At 46.0% G+C, this 22,390-nt stretch overlaps 1 protein-coding gene across 11 annotated transcripts in view; it reads right to left on the reverse strand.

Moving 5' to 3' along the window:
- Positions 1-22,390, reverse strand: part of HAAO (3-hydroxyanthranilate 3,4-dioxygenase) — a 74,548-nt gene that overhangs the window by 47,220 nt on the left and 4,938 nt on the right. For 5 of the 11 annotated variants that reach the window (XM_025203222.1, XM_006022838.3, XM_025203220.1 and 2 more), the window contains exon 2: positions 5,152-5,230. In XM_025203222.1, the coding sequence (XP_025059007.1) occupies positions 5,152-5,230 (79 nt within the window). Of the gene's footprint in view, positions 1-5,151; positions 5,231-12,834; positions 13,023-18,379; positions 18,488-22,390 lie in introns of those variants that run through there. The other 6 variants (XM_006022840.3, XM_025203217.1, XM_025203218.1 and 3 more) reach the window with 4 other exon arrangements.

Below are 22,390 nucleotides of genomic sequence, written 5' to 3' on the forward strand. Positions count from 1 at the left end.
GTAAATTGTCAGGGCTGGCTGACTTGAAGGTGTCCAGTCTCTACAGCTGTTGCTTCACAAGGTCAGCATTGATGATGGGCAAGAAACGACCCTCATTTAGGTGTTCCTGTCCTGTAATGGGCAGGGGCGTCCCATGGGACTTGTGAAAGACTGACGCAAAGTACCCATTTAGCAAGCTGGCTTTTTCCTGGGCATTGGTCGTCAGTTCTCCCTTTTGGTTTAGCAGGGGTCCAATGTTGCCCTGCTTTTCCTCTGGCTCTCCACATATATAAAAAAGGACTTTTTATTCTCCTTGATACTTGTGGCCAGTTGGAGTTCCATGGCAGCGTTGGCTTTCCTGGGTTTCTCCCTGCAGGGTTGCTCCCTGCAGGTCTGGACCAGTGCAGAGTATTCCTCCTTGGAGGTGGATCCCATCCTCCATCCTTTGTAGGTCTGTCTTTTTAGACGCAGGAGGACCGCCAGTTCCCTAGAGAGCCAAGGGGGCTGCTGTGCCCTCTTGCTGCCTTTCCTCCGAGACGGAATAGCCTTAGCTTGTGCATCTAGGATTGCTCCCTTGAGGAACAGCCACTCTTCCTGGATTCCCCTCCCTTTGGGGTCATGGTCCCTTAGGGCCTCACCGATGAGTCTCTTGAGCTTGTCAAAGTCAGCCCTCCTGAAGTCGAGGACCTCTTTACTGCTGACTGACTTGACAGCTTTTCGGCGGATGGTGAAGGTGATCAGCTCGTGGTCACTGTCACCCAGCTTCCCTTCGATCATTAGGTCGCTGATTAGGTTATCTCTGGTTGCCAGTACCAGGTCAAGCAGCGCTTTGCCTCTTGTTGGCCCGTAGACTTCTTGAGTTAGAGCTCATCCACGCACGTGAGGAAGCTTTGCGACCATTCGGATTTGGCCGAGTGCTCTTCCCACGAGATGTCCAGGTAGTTGAAGTCCCCCATGACAACCAGTTTGAAACTGGACACTTAAAAGATGCCTTTGTAGGGAAGTAAATTATGACAGGGACTTTCTAAACTTATACTTCCAGCTGTTCTGTAAGCAGCTATGTACTTCCAGTTTGGCTTCCTCAGATCCCTGAGAGCCTAGAAATGTTTTATACAAGGTACCACATGCAGGAATGGGAGCTGGTTCACAAACCCTGATCTATTCTGATGAACCTCTTAGGGATATGACATGCAGTCCAAGAACCTGTGGTTTAGATGAGCACAGGAAACCCCACTAAGTGCCCCTCTAAAACAAACACCAAGAAGTCTAGGATTCCCTTCAGAATCAGTTAGCTTCATGACTAATATGGGTTATAACAGGATAGACTAACCAAATCCAAGAAGTTTAGCATAAGCTTTTATAAGCAGAGGGTTTATACATCTGATACAAAAAGGTGCAAATCTATCCTGTCTTCTTCCTGACTTTGGACTATTATGGATAACTACCTCTCTCTCATAACAGGATGTTATCCCGCACTTCTTTAATTATGGAAAAGTGCTCCTAAATTGGCATTAAGATCCTGGGCCTTAACTTTCAAACATGAACTCCTTAATATGACATGCATGTTTGGGATTCAATTTATCATTTAGATCTAAGAGAGCATTTGCCTTTTGAGGTGTGAGTTAAATATCTACATTTATATGTTTTATAAGGAGACTAATTTTTAAACTGCGGGTCCCCACATAAATTTGACATTTGCTGTGCCAAGGCCAAGCTATGCAATAATCTGATTCCCTGAAATCAAAACATAAACCATATATCTAATTTAGGAACAGCTATCTTAACAAGTAAATTAAAGAAGGTTGGAACCATACATTTACTTTTTGGCTTCTGTACAACAAATTTCATTATTTTTGCCTGTGTACTGATGCAATATTGTTTACAATTAAGTGATGAACAAAATATTTTCTGTTTGTCAAACCACCTCATGCTAGGTGTCTGTGAGTTATGCAGTTTTATCACCTGAGCACATTTAGTTCAAAAAGAAAGAATATAACCCTATGCCTGTGAAGGCTTGAGGGAGAACTGCTCAGGTATGAAAAGACTACACTAGTTACTGACTTAACCACCTTATTTGTTGTCCTTTTTAATGAATTAAAGCCAGGAAATTCATTCCCCCATCATATCTCTTTCAGCAGCAGACAAAATTGAATTCATCATATGCAGATTGAGAATACAGTCAGCCATGTAGGAGAAAGGAAAAGGCAGTCTTACAGTGACAACTAGTGGTTAAAAGTGTGTCTTACAGCCCAGTGGGGGAAAAAAAAATACTATCAAGTCTAATTTAGGAATCTATTCTACTATTAAAGAAGTGCTTGTATTTAGCCTAATGGGAAGATTTAAACCTAAGGGATTAATTAAGTCAATGAGATGAAGAAGTTTCTGTTACTTTAGTAAGCTGCTACGTTAGTATGACAATCACAGAGAAACTTGTTCAGTTACATATTTCTATATGTGATACAACTTAATTCAACATGAAAAACATTTAATAGTGCACAGTCAATCCATTGTACATGTGAAAAAGCAGATGACAAAATTTCTCTGTTTAAATTTTGAATGCAACTTGATGGCTTAGGCCCCCTCTACATGTGCAGGTAAAGGCATGAGAGGATCTAATGTGCAATCCACACAATCGCACCCTGTTTAAAGTTTGAATGCAACTTGATGGCTTAGGCCTCTACATGTGCAGGTAAAGGCATGAGAGGATCTAATGTGCAATCCACACAATCGCACCTCTTGCCATGCAACATATGCATGGCAGGAGGCATGATTGTGGGATTGTGCATTAGATCCCATCATGCCTTATTGCTGATGCCATACTTCAAGAAGGATGTTGATAGACTCAAGAGGGTCCAGAGGAGAGCCACTCATATGGTTAGGGGTTTACAGGACAAGCCCTATGAGGAGAGACTGAGGGATCTGGACCTCTTCAGCCTCCGCAAGAGAAGGCTGAGAGGTGATCTTGTGGCCGCCTACAAATTCATAACGGATCAGAGATGCTCTGTTGACCAGGGTGCCTCTTGGGGTAACAAGGAACAATGGTCACAAACTTACAGAGAACAGATTCAGGCTAGATATCAGGAAAAACTTCTTTACGGTAAGGGTGGCCAAAATTTGGAAAGGGGTTCCAAGGGAGGTGGTGCTCTCCCCTACCTTGGGGGTCTTTAAGGGAAGGTTGAATAGGCATCTGGCTGGGGTCGTCTGCCCCCAGCGCCTTTCCTGCCCAGGCAGGGGGTCGGACTTGATGATCTGTTGAGGTCCCTTCTGACCCTAGAAACTATGAATCTATGAATCAGCTGTACATAGGGCCTGGGCTGTGTCGAGCCACAACATAAGGATCCAAACACCAACTAAAGTATGTGCCAACTCTTTCCTGCCTAGGCAGGGGGTCAGACTTGATGATCTATTGAGGTCCCTTCCGACCCTAGCATCTATGAATCTATGAGATAAAAGAAATATATTATATATAAAGAAGACACATCTGTCTAATTTTATAGAGTCTCTTTAATTTTCTCTCTGTGGTACATGGGACAGGCTTCCATTGGGTGAGGGGCAAAATGTAATTATGCCATTTAAAAAAATCTAATTGTGTGGCATTAAAATGATTTAATGTTATGATTCCATAGAAATGGTTTGAGTGTTTTGCCAAACTTATTTTGATAAGAATCACCCACTCCTAGTTATTGTGATAATAAATATTAATGAATCGATTAATTATCACATTAATAATTTGATAATTAAAAATACAGCATAATGGCAGAATACAGTTTAGAGGTGCTTTCAAGCTTTTGTAATCTGATATCCTATAGCTGTGATTATCTCTTTTCCCTGGAACTTGATGCCTATAAATAAAAGTTATGCTCAGTTTGCCTAGGGAAGTGTTTTCTGGCATTTGCTTCTGAATACATAACAAGTACTAGATTCACTTAAGGTGCAATTCCAATATGGCACACAATTACAACATAAATCAACTAAGGTCCACCTCTTTCGGAAATGTAACTATGGTATGTATTATAAAATACCCATGATGTCTTCTACAAATTATGGGTCTGATTGTCTTTGGCCTGCTATATTCATAGATTCATAGATGTTAGGGTTGGAAGGGACCTCATTAGGTCATCAAGTTCCAACGACCTGCTCTGGGGAGGAAACAGCGTTGGGGTCAGATGACTCCAGGTAGGTACTTGTCCAGTCTCCGATTGAAGACCCTCAGGGTAGGGGAGAGCACCACCTCCCTTGGAAGCCCATTCCAGATTCTGGCAATCCTTACCATGAAGAAGTTCTTTCTAATGTCCAACCTAAATCTGCTCTCCGTCAATTTGTGGCCATTGTTCCTAGTTACTTCAGGGGTGCCCTAGTAAATAGAGCATCTCCTATTCCCTGCTGCCTTCCCCTGATGAATAGGTGCATAGGTACTTGAGGTGTTGGGTAGGGTGAGATTTTCAAAGGCATCTAGATGGCCAAATTCTATTGGCAAGGGTCTGTCCCTAACTTCCCAGCCAAATGGAAGTACAAAGCAGGAGTAAATCATAGCTGCTTTGATTTGTTGGGGTTTCTTTTTTCCCCTCCACTTGAATTCTGAACATGGGTAAATGGCTACCCAAGGCACAAAACAGCCATCTGTTGGTACTAGAAAAAACATAGTAATAGAAATACTAGAGCTGTGGAGAGGATAGGGTTCTGGTTTGCAAAGGGTTTAAAGATTTCAAAATATGCCTTAATGCTGGAATGCAAACTGAAATGTTTGAAATTTTTTATTAAGAAGAATTCTGAAAAAAATATTTGTCAGGTAGAATTAAATGTTTCATTGCAACAAAATCAAAATATTTCAAAAGAAAATGAGGTGCAATTTCAAAATGAAAAATCAAAGTGCTATGTGTCAAAGAATGTCAAAATAAGAAACTTTTGCAGAAACTTTAGTCAGAATATTTTTTCTGGTTTTCTTTTGAAATAGAATACCAGTAAAATCCACCCAATTTCTTAAATGTTTCTGTTTTGACTGAACTGCATAGTCTGATAGAATACTTTTCTGTTTAAGTTTCTTTGACTATCTCTAATATATATATCTTAAAATTAAGGTGAAAAGTACATATTGGGAGGTATTGCTCAAAGTAGTTAAATTCCTCAACCCTAGAGACCAATAAAAGCAAGAAGATACAGATGTTCTGTTACCTCTTCTCCTCCTTCGATGTGATAATCTTTTCTTTGGTTTGGTCCTCCCACAAACATCACGTTCAGCTGATAGCGGTGCCTGCCAAAAATATTTAGAAGCCATCAGTAACAGTATCTTTTCTATATTTCTACATATTTATATTTCATTCTAAATTTCATTCTTTTGGATTTTACAGACAGTGACTAATTGAAGCAGTGTGGTCAAGGGCAGGGGTGGCCAACCTGTGGCACAGGTGCCACAAGTGGCATGGGCACCCTCTGTGTGCAGCCTGAAGCTGATTTGGGGCTGGAGGGGCAGGCATCACAATGGCAGATAGGGCAGGGAGTAGAAGGCAGAGCAGCAGATTGGTCAGGAAATACAGGGCAGGGAGCAGAAAGCAGAACCACAGATTGGACAGGAGAAGGAAACTGGAGTAACACTCAGGGCCTAATTTGTGGTATGCCTATGAAAAAGTTTGGCCCCCAGTGATCTAGAGAATAGGACCCTGGACTCAGATTTAGGAGATGTGAGTTCTATTTCTAGCTGTCATTACCCTAAAGCAGGCATGGGCAATTATTTGGACCCACTCGTCACATGCACAGTTTTGGGGAGCAGTTGCAGGCCAGTCAGCACTCCCATCCCCTGCAACAGCTCACCAAACCGACAGCCCATGGGTCCTGTGACTCCTCCCTGCCACTGTCATCACTACCAGTGCCCATTAACAGCTGAGCACACAGCCCTGCCCACCCTATGCCCATTCTGGACTCACCCTGGCTGGAGCAGATCAGCTCCAAACCAGCTGGGACCCAAGTGCACAGCCCCTTTCTTGGCCCTGGCCTTCCCCACACCTGCTCTGGACCCTCCCCAGCCAGAGCAGACCAGCTCCAGACCAGGTGGGACCCTCACGCACAGCCCCAACCCCAGCCTGTCCCACAGCTGCTCTGGACCGGCCCACCTCAATGAGCGGTGGCCAGGTAGAAGCTGCTGCTGGGCATGGGGGAAAAGCGACTGCCTCCCCCTTCCCCGCTTTTGGGCCTTGCTCTGGCTGCCCAGAGCTCATGCCTGGGCCACCCTGCGACTTCTCTCCATTGCCACTGCAAACCTGCCTGGAGGTGGCACTAGTGGTGGTAGTGGTGGTGCCAGAGAGGAGCTGCAAGGCAGTCCAGGTGTGGGCTCTAGGCAGCTGCAGCAAGAAGGGCCTAGCCATGGCAAGGGGGAAGTGGATGCTTTTCCCCTGTACCCAGCAGCAGCTTCTGCCTGGCCACTGCCACTGCTCATCATGGGCAGAGCAGTCATGGGGCAGGCCAGGGACAGGGCTATACACATAAATCCCAGCTGATCTGGAGCTGGTTTACTCCAGGCAGAGTGGGTCTGGAGTGGGCGTGGTGTGGGCTAGGGTCAGGACTGTGTGCATGGGTCCCTGCTAGTCTCCGTGGGGGCAGGACTGGCGGTGGCAGCTGGAAGGATCCATCACCACCTGGGCTACCTAGAAATGGAGTCCAGTGGCAAAGCTGCCCCAGCCCCTCTTTATGACCACGGGTAGCAGGATGCATGGCATGGGATGGATGGTGCCTGGGCCAGGTGGGACTAAGCAAACCACAGCAGGCCGGTCAAAGTCCCTCTGCAAGCCTCCATATTTTGCCCTCCCCTGCCCTGAAGGGTGACTTAGGGCAAGTCACTTCCTGTAGTTTGGTTCCCACATCTGTAAAATGAGAATGATACTATTTAACTTCTTTGAGAAATTAAAGATAAAAAATAATATATGAGGATTAGGTATTATTATCTTTGTAACACAATCTGATGAGAGGAGAAGCTCTAGGTAAAATATAACTTATCCCAGCAAGCTACTGAAGTTAGTAACATCATGCCTGATTCCTTTCTCACATTAGGCTTACAATGGGATAATTTCACTACCCTTTCATCTGATTTAAACTGGAGGAAGTGAGAGGACAATCCAGCCCTTTATCTGATTTATTCACTCTTGTGAATTCCAGTTACCACTTACTCTGTCAGCTCTACCAATCAAGTACCAAATGTAGCCTTCCTTGGGTTCCCTGTGGGCCAGGTTATATCTCCAAGCTCCAGGTGCAAAAGGAACTTGATTGAGGGGATCTTACCCAGCTCACACTGTATTTGCATTCATGGCAGCCTCCTTTATCCCATGTCATTTACAGGGTCCTAAAGCCCTCAATGTGGCTGAGATTTACACATGGGGAAGAGACAGAGGTCAGGCCAGTGACAGGAAAGTAGAGTACAGTACAGGCTAGTGACAGTGACCTATGTTGACAGTGACCTATCACCAGTTAAGGCTGGCCTTGAAAAGTTGATACCATCTAGGGCACGGCTACCCAAGTTCTAAGTGGCTGAGGGCTGGATGCCCTTCAGGCCACACCAAGGTGAGCCATGGGCCTCTGGACTGCACAGATGCCCCATGCTGCACAGACAATCCTCCCTCCCAGTCTTGCACCATGCATATACTTGGATGTCCCAGCCCTGTACTGCATGTTCATGTGGGCACACCCTCAACCTTTAACCTGTGTGGGTGAACCCCTGGGGCACCCTGCACCCATGCATCCTCAGGATCACCCTCAGCTCTCAGTGTCATGATGCACTGCTCCAGCCCCTGAGGCAGGGGCAGGAAACGGAAGATAGAGGAATGAGGGGGAGGCTGGGGACCATAGGGAGAGGGAGAAAAAAATATTTGGAGGAGAGGGAAAGGTAAGGTAAAAGCAGGTAAGTCTATGAGGGGAGGAGAGGGGAAAGGGCCGTGGTGGGGGACGCACAGATCAAGACTGCAGCAATAAGAGAGGGAGCAGGTCACAGGCAGGAGCAGGGGCTGAGGTAAGTGGGGCTCTGGCCAGGCCAGGTGGTGGGACAAGTGGAGGCCTGGTGGGGCATGTGCCCCCTGATCTGTGCATGGGGTGGAGGCAGCTGCAGCTGCTCTTTGAGCCCCACTGAACTGAGAGCCATGCAATGCCACATACGTCCCACTGCCAGGCAGGCTGAGGGTGGGGTGCAGCTGCAGCAGGGAGCAAAGCGCAGCATGCAGCAGCAGCCTCTGCCCCATGCACAGATCGGGGGGGGCATGTGCCCTCTGGGCCTCTGCTTGACCCACCACCTGGTCCAGCCGGGGCCCTACTCACCCTAGCCCCTGCTTCCACCTGTGCCCTGCTCCCTCCCTCACTGCTGGGACTTCTATCTGCTTCCCCTCTACTCCCCACGGCAGTGAGGGTGAGTGGGGCTGGGGCAGGGGCAGGCCATGCACAGCCAAGGCAGGGTGCAGGATGAAGCCATGAGTGGTTTGTTCAGGGGTGCCTGGCATGGGGAAGGGGTGGTGGCCCCCACCCTGCATGCACCCCAGGTGGGAACGGACGGCATGTACCCCGGATCTGTGTGGGGCAGGGTGGGCTGCTGCTGCAGATTGGGGCCAGGGCTGCACCAGGCTCTTCCTGGGGGGGAGAAGCAGCCAAATTCCTTTTGTGTTTTGATGGAGCTTGCTATCAGCAGAGATAAGGATCGGGGCTGGCAGCACTCAGGACAGGCAGGCGGCAGCAGCACTGGGAGGAGGGGTCGGGGGAGCTATGGTGAATTTTGGGTTGGCTACAGTCCCACCCCATAGCCTCCCTCCTATCACTGCTGCCACCTGCCTGGAGCGCAGCCCCACACAGCCTCCGGGAAGAGCCCCGTGAAGACCCGGTCCCAGTCCGTAGTGGCAGCCTGCCTTCGCTCTACGCAGATCCGGGGGCACCCCCTCCCATGCCTCCTGGGGTGTGCGTAGAAGCAGGAGCTGTGTCCCCCAGATGAAGTGCTTGTAGCTCCAACCCGCGCCCCACCCTGGCTGTGCAGTCCCTGCCCCTGCCTCAATCCCAGCCCCACTCCCTTCCTCATTGCAGTATGCGCATCCCTTCCCACCCCTGCTGTAGCCACTGGCAGCTGTATTGCTCCCCCATTTTTTGGGAGGCTAAGCTCTGTTAGCCCCCCTGCTTCCACCCTGCTGGAAAGGAGTGGGGAGTGGCAGTGTGGGGAGTGGCAGCTGAGCTACTGCTCAGGGACCACAATTTAACCCTCCAGAGGCTGCCAGTTGGACAGCCCTGGCCTATGGTATTTTCTTTCCCATGTAGCACTGGAGACCCCCATTAAAAGGGGTGCTTAGAACCTCTGGGAAGACCCTGGTACTGTAGTACCGAGGAAGCTTTACTGGAATACCTAGGATGGCAGCTGGAGCATATAAAGAGAGAGAAGAGCAATCTATCCCCATGCCTGCACCCAAATATCTCAGTAGAGTCAATGGGAGAATTTCTGAAAGGCCTAGAATATAAAAGCTGTGTTTGTTTTGCTTTGTGCTGATACATTAATTTTGATTATTACTAATAGCATTTAAGTGATATCAAATAGTCTCTATCATACCTGAAATAAAAGCCATAAAACTTAAATGAGATCTCAGATCAACTATTTTTATAATGGGCAGTTGTGTGCATTATGCTAATAAGTTGCTCACAGCCTGCAGATTAAATATTAATTTCTAAAGACTAACCAAAATATTTTCACACTTTACAAACATAACGTAACTTTCTACTTATACAAGACAAGCACAGAAATTCTAGCAGAATTGGAAATAACATAGCTGACAATCCATGAACAAAATCCAAAGGGCACATTGGACTACACAGTAAGAAGCCAGAAGTGTGTCTCATGACTGGATACTGGATACTGAGGGCAGATAATTTTTACAGAAATCCAGGTATTTTGTTTCAGTGCCAAGAACTAATGATTTTAAAAGAACAGAGGAGGTAGTACTGTAATTCAACTTACTGACATTGAACTTTCTGTTAAACAGTAATTGAAAATATCAGGTTTACTAGGAACACAGTTCACCATGCTCACAGCGCTTAACATACTATGAAGCCAACCAAAACAAAATTATTAGTGGAACTAAGCAGCATAGAAAAACCTTAGTTACCAACTGTAAATACAAGTTCCAACAGATAGCTTTGACCGCATTGCTGAATACACTTTTCTGGTACATGAATAAGAAGAAAACAGATGGACTTCTTTCCTGAACTAAGAAGATATTGCAAACAGCTTGGTGAACACCCTAAAAGCTTCAGGCTTAGGGGATTGACTTGATCATACCAGTCTCTTGTTAGAATCAGGACCAGTTTATACATCTAGTTTTTTTATATTATACCTACTCTTGATATTTCACTTCTTAAAATGACAGTGTTATTAGAAGGAAATCTTTTTAACAGCTCTAAAGACTATAAAGAATCAGATATTTTAGGATAACTTTAAAGCCAAGGAACTGTTTACTTGTATCCAAAGTAGGGCTTCAGAGGAGTCATAGACACTATAAAAATCAATATCCAGAGTCTGGGTTCTGAAATAATTAACTTCAGATGAGGTTAAAAGAGTATTCCCAGTTGTAGCATAGTTGATATTGAATGATATGTGATTTAAACTTATTCTTGTATTGCATCATGTTTCTGTTCTTAACTGTGCTAATGTTTAAAGCTGCATCCTGAGTTTTTAAAAAACAAAAGAGGGCAAAAAGATTCCTTACCGTTTATAATGAGGAACTAAAATTTTCAAACACAAGGTGAGGAGGGGAGGATTGTGGGGGAGGTGCAAAGCATTCTGGGATGCTGGAGGACTGTGAATTAACTTGAATCTGGAGGGGATCTTGTACAGAAATTCAATAAACTGATTTAATCTAAATCATTTAGGTCTGATACTTCACCCATCCAGGTTTATCTTAAACTGGTTTTGGCCATTTTGAAAGTGCTTTATGTGCACTGAACTTCTGTTGTATTACAGATTGGAACCAACTTCTGATCATTTATACCAGTTTAGGCATAATTTCTGTCCCTAGTCATAATGTCAGATTGGCAATTTTACCTTTGAGTTCCTTCAGAAGACTTGAGTGAATGCCATCCAGGGCTGGTAACTTATTAGTATTTATCGATTTGTTCTAAAACTTCTGTTGTTACTTCAGTGTGGTCCAACCCTTCAGACCTATTCACTAGGAATGATTAGTCTGGCATCAGAATTTCCTCAGTATTTTTTTCAGAAAAAACAATGCAAATAATTCACTTAGCTTCTCTGTTATTTTCCTTGAGTCTACCTTTTACACCTTGGTCATCTAATAGTCCCACCAATTCTCTACCTGGCTTCAAGCTTCTGATGTATTTTTAAATGTTTTTATGATTAACTTTAGCATCTTTTGCTAAATGCTCTGTAATTCTTTTTTGACCTGTCTTTTTTCACTTTTACACTTGACCTGCCAGAATTTGAGGGTTTTCCTGTTTTTCTTATTTTTGATTTGTGGTATACATGTTTCCTGAGCCAATAGTATGGTCTTTTTAAATAGCTTCCAAGCTGCCTGCAGGCTTTTTAGGTTTTTGACTGCTCCTTTTAACTTCTTTCTAACTTCCTCATTTCTGTATAAGTTCCTTGCATAAAGTTGTACGTGGGTGTGGTGGATTTTTTTTGGCATACTCTATGCTGCTAGAATGTAATTATTTATTGTCACTATTACAGAGTGGCTCACCAACAGATACCTCTTGAACCAGGTCCTGTGTGCTATTTAGGATTAGGTCTAGAATTACTTCTCTTGTGAGTTCCAAGATGAGTTGTTCTAGAAAGCAGTCATTCATCACATCCAGAAATTTTATCTCCACATCTCACCCTGATGAGGTGTTTACCCAGTCTATGTGAGGATAGTTAAAGTCTCCCATTATTATTGCTTGTTCCATTTCAGCAGCTTTAATCTCCCTCAGCATTTCATAATCACCATCACCTTCCTGATCAGGTGCTTGGTAGTACAATCCTAGTACTATATTCTTTTTATTCAAGTACAGAATTTATACCAACAGTGATTCTATGGTAGTTTTCCTTTCAGATAAGATTTTATGATGTTGCTGTCTATACTGTCCTTAACATACAGTTACCCTCCTCCACCTACATGTCCAATTATGTCATTTCTATATAGTTTGTAAGCCAATATAGCAGTATCCAATTATTGTTCTTCCACCAGGTCTATGAGATGCCTATTACATCAGTCACTACTTAATACCAGGCATTCTAGTTCACCCATCTTATTTATTAGGCTTCTGGCTTCTGACATTTGTAGGCAGGGAAGAAAAAGGAGTGTGCATCTTATTGTTGAACATCAGAAAGCAGGATTATTCAAAATGCTTTAAATACTAAAATAATGCCACAGGTATTAAAGGTAAGCTGTAGAAATGGAGATACTTTGAAAGAATACAGCTGAATTATTTTGAAGTACTTAATTTAAGCTTCATGAAGCTCTTACTCTAAGATTGGAAGCAGGGGCTGGACAAGGTAATGCCAAGTTATTAATTGAATCTCATAATTCATGGGTATACTCCCACAGTGTGAAATGGGAGATTTAACTGTCATAGAATATGATCCAATGCCCACTGAAGTTGACAGAAAAACTTTCATTGACTTGAAGGTCCTTTGAGTCAGGGCTATAAATTGCAATGTGGTTAACATAAAAGTCCATCTATTTTAAACTGCTAAACAAATTTCAGATATTGCCAATGTTTTAAAGATGCCTGTGATGAGAGATGAAGAACAACATATCAATAGTTACTTTATCTTAGTGATTTGCATAACATCTAAAGCAGTTTCCTTTTAGACCTGAAAATATGTAGGGTAAAACAAAATCTTAGTTTACTTACATAAGTTTATTGCATACTGGTGGCAAAAAATCAGCTTTATTTTCTTCTATCCATTTTCTTACATTTACAAGCAGCTCCATGATTAACCAGCTAGAATTTTTTGAGGAAGATAATGACCTACCACCATCTACTCTCAGTTAGCAGACTGAAAGTTACACCCTCCACAAACCTCGGGGGATTGGTTGATAAGATAGGTTTCTTTTCTTCCGGTTTCGATATGAAAGGGAACTATTTTTTTTGACCAGTCAAGGGTTACTTTGTAGAAGAAACTATGATTAACTAGCTTAGCCAATAATCAACTAGTGTAATCTGAAAACATCAGCATACGAGACACACTTTGTTCACTTAGCTCTCTTAAAATATGCAGCGTGGGGGGGTGTGTGTGTGTGTGTGTGTGTGTGTGTGAGAGAGAGAGAGAGAGAGAGAGAGAGATTTCATTTTTTACTTAGAAAGAAAAATGGTTCTTCTAAATGGTTATTATAAAAATGTTTAAAAAAAAAAGGTGAAAGTATAAAAGTGTGTGGCCCTCAGAGGGGATGAGCATGAAATACTTGTCAGAATAAAAACACTCATAACACCAGAGACTGAAACTCCCTCCCCTGCAACATCTTTTATGGGTTTATAAATTTAGGACTAGTCTTTCTTCCACTCTGCAGAATGCCCCCTCAATGGTCCAATACAACTTAAACTGGTCCACATTTTGTTGCATGGTGAAGTGTTCAAACTCAAATAAGAAATGAACCTGGACCAAGAAACAGAAGGGTTGTAGGATGTCATTGGAATGGGCTCCTGAGAACCAGTTTTTGCAGCTTCTCAGAGTTGCCATCTTGGCCCAGTCCAGCAAGAAATTGACCAGAAAGATCATATCCCCCTTGGTCACTCAGTATGGGATACAGAAGATGTACGCAGTCTCCGTGAAGTCAAAGTCTCATGAGGTTCAATAAGATTCAATAAGGAGAAGTGCAAAAGTCCTCCATTTAGAACAAAACAATCCCATGCACCACTGCAGCCTGGGAACCAACTGGCTAAGCAACAATTCTTCGGAAAAGGACCTGGGGGTTACTATGGGGTTTACATACAATTTTCTAAGTCCAGTGCACCAAAGAGGGCACTGAGGATAGTAAAGAGTGGCTACAGCCAGGGGCACTCCAGGAAAGCATGGAAAAGAATCTTCTCTCCCACCTCCTCACTGAAAGGGCAAGCCATAAATACTAGGCCTGTGTGAATAGGGAACTATTCAATTCAGATTCGGCCAATTCAGATGCCAGATGTTTGACTCGGAGATCTGAATCCTTTTTCCAATTCGATTCGGCCGAATCGCTTTGGAAGATTCGGAGCCGATTCAGAGATTTGGCCATAGAGTATAATGGGGGATAAATAAAATATCTATAAATTTGTTATCTGTTGACTGATTTGGATGAAACTGGCAGGAATGATAGGCCCTGCTGAGAGCATGACACATGCCAGGTTTCAAGGTGATAGGTGCAGGGGTTTCTAGTAAACTGCACCTCAAGCTGCTGACAAGCAAAACTCATGTCACGTGTTTATGTTAAGCCACAGTAGGGTGAAAACTGCAGGGATGGTAGCTCTTGCTGAGGCCACAAAGCCTGCCATGTTTCAAGGAGATAGGTGCAGGGGTTTCTGGGAAACTGCACCTCAAACTTCTGACAAGCAAAACAAATGACATAGGTGACAGTGTATGTGTGCTAAGCAAGGGGGGAGTGAAAACTGAGGGATGGTAGCTCCTGGTGAGGCCACAAAGACTGCCAAGTGTCAAGGAGATAGGTGCAGGGGTTTGGGGGAAACTGCACCCCAAATTCTTGAAAGCAAAATTCATGTCATGTGTATGTGTTAAGCCACAGTGGAGTGAAAACTGCAGAGGTGGTAGCCCCTGCTGAGGCCACAAAGTCTGCTGAGTTTCAAGAAGATGCAGGGGTTGCGGGAAACTGTACCTCAAGCTGCAGACAAGCAAAACTTGTGATATGGGTGACACTGTGTGTGTTAAGATGCAGCAGGGTGAAAGCTGCAGGCCTGCTAGCCCCTGCTGAGGCCATGAAGACTTCCAGCTGTCAAAGGGATAGGTGCAGGGACTTCTGGGTTCTGGGGCCCTGCACCCCTAGTTGCTGACAGGCAAAACTCGTGTCACGGGTGCTTATGTAACTGTTTCTGTCTTGGGGTTATCCTCCCTAGCTACTGTGTATTGAGCTGGCCCCTGAGTGAATCATGATTGATTGGTAACACAGTAGCTAGCGAGGATAATGAGTTAATGAGCAAGGATTAACACCTATGAAACCACAGACTAAGGAGAGGAAAGACAGAGAGAAGACAGGTGTTCAATCTTCATTTTACTGTTCTAGGTGCTTTATCTTCACTTTATTGTTGTAGGTAGAGGCAAACTATCAGCAATTAGCATAATAATTAAAATATGCAACTATCTGATGTACTAGAACAGCAATATGGCAGTACAAAGGCTGGAGAAAATCTACTTCTATTTAGATGGCAATAATTTTTCAAGAAGCGAATATTTTTAAAGCAACCAAGATAAAAAAAGATGATTCATAGTATCATGGTGTTTAGGGTCAGAAGGGACCTAAACAGATCTTCAGGTCCAACCCCCTGCCCCAGGCAGGAATGGTTGCTGGGGTCATATCACCCCAGTCAAATATCTGTCCAGCCTCCTCTTGAAGACCCCCAAGGTAGGAGAGAATACCACCTCATTTGGGAGCCCATTCCAGAGCCTGGCAGCCCTAACTGTAAAGTAATGTCTCCTGATGTCGATCCTGAACCTTCTCTCTAACAATTTGTGGCCATTATTCCTAGTAACCCCGGGTGGTGCCTGGGGAACAGAGCCAATTCCCTCTGGTCCACCCTGGTGAGTTTGTACATAGCCACCACCAGATCCCCTCTCAGCCTTCTCTTGTGGAGGCTGAATAGGTTCAGGCCCTTTAGCTTCTTTTCGTAGGGCCTGCCCCGCTGCCCCTTGACCATGTGAGTGGCCCTCCTCTGGACCCTCTCAAGGTTAGCCACATCCCTCTTGAAGTGCGGCACCAAGAACTGGATGCAGTTTTCCAACTGTGGCCTGACCAATGCCACACAGAGGGGAAGGATCACCTCCCTGAACCTGCTTGTGATGCATCTGTAGATGCACAACAAGGTGTGGTTAGCCTTACTGACAGCTTCCTTGCATTGGCGGCTCATGTTCATCCTGGAGTCAACAAAGACTCCAAGATCCCTTTCTGCCACCGTGTTGACAAGAAGGCTGCTCCCCAGCCTATAGGTGTGTTGCTGATTCCTTCTCCCTAGATGCAGCACCTTGTACTTGTCTGCATTGAATTCCATCTTATTCTTATCTGCCCACCTCTGTAACCTGTATAGATCTAGCTGGATTCTGTCCCTGCCCTCCAGCATGCCCATCTCATCCCACAATTTGGTGTCATCAGTGAATGTGGACAGTGTGCATTCCACACCCACATCCAGATCACTGATAAAGATGTTGAACAGTACAGGTCCCAGGACCGAGCCCTGGAGGACTCCACTGCCCACATCCCTCCAGCTCAAAAATGACCTGTCCACCACCACTCTCTGGGTGTGACCATCTAGCCAGTTTGCCACCCATCTGACTGTGTAGGCATCAATGCTGCAGTCACCTAGTTTTTTTTAAGAGAACGTGCTGGGAAACCATGTCAAAGGCCTTCTTAAAGACCAGGAAGACGACATCCACCCTGACACCCTCGTCCAGGGACTTTGTGACCTGATCATAAAAAGAAACCAGGTTAGTCAGGCAGGACCTGCCCTCAGTGATTCGTTATGACATTTAGTTTTTATATTCTTTCACAAATAATAATTTATCTGATTCTGAATTTAGGCTCGATGTCAACAGTTAAATATCAATGTTGTGATTGGGTAGCCCCAATTTGAGACTCACTTCTTAAGATGATCCCCTCTGTCATAGGTGGCAGAAGGCTGGGGCTAAAGGGGCTCAGCAACCCTCAAACTTTTTGTGGTGGCCAGCAACAGCAGCAGCACCATGGTACCACCATCCCACAGTGCCCAGCGCTGCTCAGCATGCAGCCACTTCCCTGATGCCATGTACAGCATCAGTGCGCGTTGGCCTTGCAATGGCCCTGAGGGAGGAACGGGTGGGGGTCAGGTAGGGCTCAGTCCCCCCCTCCCCCCTCCAAATAATATTTCCCCCCCCACTGCTTATGCCCTCTGTCACTGCATAACTTTGATGGCAGAAGTTGAAGCTGAGCTAGGGGTCTCATGGGACAAAACTCTCATGGGGCCTGTTGCATCAAGTTGTTGAGCAAACAAGAAGTGGAAAACTGGTTGTGAATTATCAGGAGGTAGGGTAGATATATACCTTTATAGGCTTTGTTCACACCTTTATGTGAATGCAACCTAACTTGTTACATTGGCGCATTGGCCAGGAAGATTCCAAAGGCTGTATATGCCAGAAAATGATGGTCTATACAAAAGAAAAGGAGAACTTGTGGGCTCAATGAGAAGTTGGAGGACTGACTATGAGTGCTAGCCCAATGGCCGGTAGCAGAGCAGCAGACGTGGAAGCTCCTAGCCAAGCTAGCACAGGGGCTGCAACATCAACTACAAGCCTAAGAGACTCACTGGGCGTAGCAACAGCTGCTGTTAGAGAAGTTGGTTAGTTTCACTCAGCAGAATCGGGCAGCCTAGGAAGGAGGCCATGAGATGCCACACCCACAGGATGTGAGACAGAAACTACGAGGGGAAGCCATGAGGGGGATGGGATGGCGGCACAGAGATGTAATGCCTAGCAAGAAGAGGAACAATGGGGTGGAATGCAGCTATTATGGCAAGGCTGTACAGTTAGAAGGGCAGGGGCTGGGAAGAGACCTAAATTTGCTGATGATAAATATGCTAGTGGAAAGACAAAGGGTGCAGACTATGGTGGACTCAGTCTCAGACCAGACGGTAGTACAGAGAGACTTGGTAGTGGGGACGGGATGGAACAGGACCAGATAGTCCCTAAATGCCTGCATGGGGACACATGACCATATGCCAAAATGTAGATAATTCTGTGGTATGACACCCACAAAGTGTTAGCTTGCGAAGCCACCCACAGTATTGCCAACCCCATTGTGTCAAAAATCATGAGACAAACACTTAAAAATCAAGAGATTTGGAATGTAAATCATGAGATGCTATTTTTTACGTGTGCACGTAGATCCCGGGGCAAGTAGGGCACAGAGCCCCAGGCCATATTGGGCAGCCCGCCTCTGCCCCATGCACAAATCCAGGGGGCACATGCCCCTCATGACTCCCCTAGCCCCAGGGCTTCATTTACCCCAACCCATGCCCCCTCTCTCTCTCCCTCACTATGGGGGCCTCAGTCTGCCCTCCCCCCTTCCCCTCTACAGACTTACCAGCGTGGCGCTCTCTATATGCACCAGAAGAAAAAATCCTGAGATTTGATCTCTCTTTCAGGAGATCATGAGTCAGAGTTATTTTGACTTTGAAATCAGGAGTCTTATGATTTTTTCATGCGAGTTGGCATTACTGCAATTACCTTATCCAGTGATCCTAGGCGGGGACTGGCCCAAGTTTCCAGCAGTGTTAAACTGTCACAGAGAGGGTCACATGTAGAACTGTCACAAAGGAGGGTCAGGCCCATAGCCTGCAAGGGATGAGAGGCAGAGTCAGGGACTTGTAGCCAGGGGCCAGGGCCCAGGAAGAGAGGTTAAGGGCTGACGAGGCTCACAGCTGGGAACCAACAGGGCCAGGGACCTACAGCCCAGAGAAATGTGGAGCCAGGGCCAAAGGCCCAGTGCCTTGGGACAGGCAGGACCAGGGTCTTGGACCCAGGGATGCACCTGGGAGTAGCCAAGAGGGGCAAAGGGCCTGGGTGTGGGAAGAGAGAGATAGTGCCAGAGTAGAAGGCAGCCACACTCCTCTCATTGAGGGTTTAGTTGGAGAGGACCATGAACCTCCACTAGTACCAGCCCTGGAGCTGAGGATGGATATCAGTACCCTCTTGGAAGACGGACATTTTCAATTGGAGCAGAGCCAGGAGGATGGGTTCCGGCTTGCGTTCTGGGAGCATTAGGCCCAATGCAATGGGGAGGTACTGAGACCAGAGCTGATGAAGACAACTCTGAGGTTTGAGGTGAGGAATGATCTCCTCTACAGAACTGAGTGGGTAAGCCCGAAAGGGAGGAAGTGATACAACTATTGGTGCCCCAACAGTACTGTCAGGCCCTATTAAAAGTTCCCATGAACTTCCTATAGGAGGCCACCTGAGGAGAAATAAAACAGAAGCCCAAGTTTGGGAAAGGTTCTTTTGCTTGGGGTTACTCCAGGAGGTAAAGGAGTACTGTGATTCTGCCCCATGTGTCAGAAAGTAGCACCCAACCACCCATCCAGGGCCCTCTCCCCTTGGTAGAAACCCCTTTTGAATGGGTAGCTGTGGGCACTGTGGGGCCATTACCAAAGTGTAGCACAGCACACCAGTACAGGCAGTCCTTGCACTTACAGTGGGTTATGTTCCTGGAAAAGGTGCTGTAAGTTGAAATGATGCAAGTTGAATCTGCTTTTCCCATAGAAACAATGTTATAACAGGGGGTTATGTTCCTGACCAAGGGCCTGATGCCCAACTTTTTATAGAAATGACCATAAACACCGTATTTAAATCAACTATTTAATCAACTATAAATGATATACACTGTACAGTACAAAGCTTTCTGAAGTGATGGCTTTCTGAGAAACTGATCCAGGGATGTTTGTTTTGCTGCCCTCTTTTTCTCATTGTAAATTTCCCTGTAGTGCAGTAAGTGCGAGGATCCAGCGCCGTAAGTAATAACATGGGTGTAAATTGTGAAGCGCCGCAAGTTGAAACACCATAAGTCAAGGACTGCCTGTATATTCTACTTATGGGGCAACTACTGATGTACTGGTGCACAGGACACCAACATATTTTATTTATAATAGACTTTATGTGACCTGATACCCCAAGGTGGTACCCATGAGGACTGTGTCCACCCTGAAAGTAGCAGACAAGCTACTTAAAGTCTCCTTTTGAGTAGGACTTTCCAAAGAATTACTGACTGATCAGGGGATGAACTTTGTCTCGTGTCTTTGAGGGGGTTACTGAGACTCTAGGGATTAAGCACCTAAAGACCTCAGTATACCACCCACAAACCAATGGCTTAGTAGAGCGTTTAAATCCAACTGTAATGCACATGTTGAAAAAAATTGTGGTGGAGGACCCACAAAAGTGGGATCAGATGTTGCCACCTCTGCAGTTTGCCACGAGAGAAGTTCCCCAAGCCTCAACAGGATTTTCCTCCTTTGAGCCCTTATATGGACATCAGTCATGGGGGATCCTGGATTTGATTGGAGAAGGATGGGAAGATCAGCAAAGTAAAGACAGAAATCTGGCACAATATGTGATCCAGCTAAGGGAATGACTGCAAGCAGCCCAAAAAGAGGCTCTAAAGCAGGGGTCAGCAACATTTTTGGCTGGAGTGCCAAAAACACTCCAACCCTAACCCACACCTTGACTTGGCATGCCAGGGACAGACTACAGGGGAACCTTCAGGGCCTACAGGGGCCTGATCTTCATTGCTGGTGGTAGCTGCATGCTTGCCTCCGAGCAGATGGTGGGCGAGGGGCCGGGGTTGCCCTACCCCGGGCTCCTTCCCCACCCTGTGCCCAGAAGTGCATATGCAGCTGCCACCACTACGGAACCAGTGCTGGGGCTCGGGAGCCTGGTGCAGCAGTCTTCAGCTTACCTCCTACCAGTACACCTACCCAGAGCCCAGACCAGCTGTGGCAGGCAGCTGGGAGACTACAAACAGCTGTACTGGGCTCTGGCTGGGCTCTGTGGCAGCATGCCTTGAGATGCACAGCCAGGAAGAGGCCTGGGGCAGCACAACACCAGACCCTTCCTCGCCATCTGCCTGGAAGTGCATGTGCAGCCACTGCCACCATGGAACATAGCCAAGGGCTCCAAAGCCCAGTGCAGCTCTTTACAGCCTCCCAACTGCCTGCCACAGCCAGCCTGGGCTCTGGGCAGTTGTAGCATTTGGCTGGCAGGGTGCAAACATTTGTAACAGGCTCCAGAGCACCGGCACTGGGTCTGTGGTGGCAGTGGCTGCACATGTGCCTCTGGGCAGATGGCAGGGGAGAAGCCATGGTTGCTCTGCCTCAGGTCCCTTTCCAGCCATGCACCGAAAGTGCATGTGCACCTGCTGCTGGCACGCAGCCTGGCTGGGGCTCCAAAGCCCAGTGCAGTTCCTTGCAGCCTCCTGGCTGCAGCCAACCCAGGCTCTGGTCAGTTGCTTCCAGCCATGGAGCCCAGGCTGCTTGCAGCCTCCCAACCACCTGCTGCAAGCAGTCCGGACTCTGTGACTAGCAGCAGCTGCCTAATGCGCAGGCTGGCTGTGGCATGCCAAGCAGAATGGCCTTTTGGGCCATGCTCTAACATGTGTGCTGTGGGTTGCTGAACCCTGCTCTAGAGAATAATATTGGATAGAAATACTTCTGGACCAGGTGATCAGAGAGAACTGGAGGAGGATCCTGCGATGGCTGCAGGGAGAGATAAAAACAGAAAAAGAAATGACACTGAAAAGGGACATAAAACAAGAATCCCACAGTGAGTGGCGAAGCCTGATTGTGGTAGAGCCGAAACTGGATGAGAAGATTTGCCTGTGTACTGATTTTAGGAAAATGAACGCATTGGCTAAGTTTGATGTGTACCTGATGCTGAGAGTGGATGATATAGTAGAGAATATTAGACAAGCCTGCTATATATTGACCCTGGACTTGATTAAGGGCTACTGACAGATGAGCATAGCACCCGAAGGCCAGGAGAAGTTGGGGTTTGCCATCCTGTGCAGCCTATTTGAGTTCTGATGAATGCCATTTGGACTATGTGGAGTAGCTGCCACGTTCTAACACCTAGTGGACAGCATATTGGCACCCCACTGTGGCTATGCAATGGCCTATATCAATGATACAATCGTGTACACCTTAGGCTGGTAAAAACATCTAAAGGCTCTTTGAGCCATACTCTAAGATCTAAGAAGGGTGGGGCTGACAGCCAATCTGGAGAAGTGCACAATCAGGAAAAAAGAAATGTGCTATCTGTTTCCAGGTGGGAACCGGCTAGGTACAGTCATTAATGGACACAGGAGAAGCCCTTTGAGCTTAGCAAGTGCCCAACACAAAGAAGCAAATGAGGTCATTTCTAGGACTGGCAAATTAGTATAGGAAGTTGATGCCTAACTTTGCAGAGTGAGTGGTGCCTCTGACAAGAGTTAACATGAACTAGGGCCCCAGCCAAGGTGAGTTGGACACCTAAAGCAGAAGGAGCATTTTGAGAGGTAAAAGAAGCACTGTCAGTCACCTCTTTTGTATACAATGGATTTCAATAAACCTTTCATGTTACAGACTGATACATCAAACGTAGCTATCGGCACTATGGTGGCTCAAAGGGAGGGAAATGAGGAGCATGCACTGAGCTAAGTAAGTAGAAAGTTACACCCACAGGAAAAGAATTACACCACAATAGAGAAAGAGT

The sequence above is a fragment of the Alligator sinensis genome, unplaced genomic scaffold, assembly GCF_000455745.1.
Source record: "Alligator sinensis unplaced genomic scaffold, ASM45574v1 scaffold377_1, whole genome shotgun sequence".
Lineage (NCBI taxonomy): Eukaryota > Metazoa > Chordata > Crocodylia > Alligatoridae > Alligator > Alligator sinensis.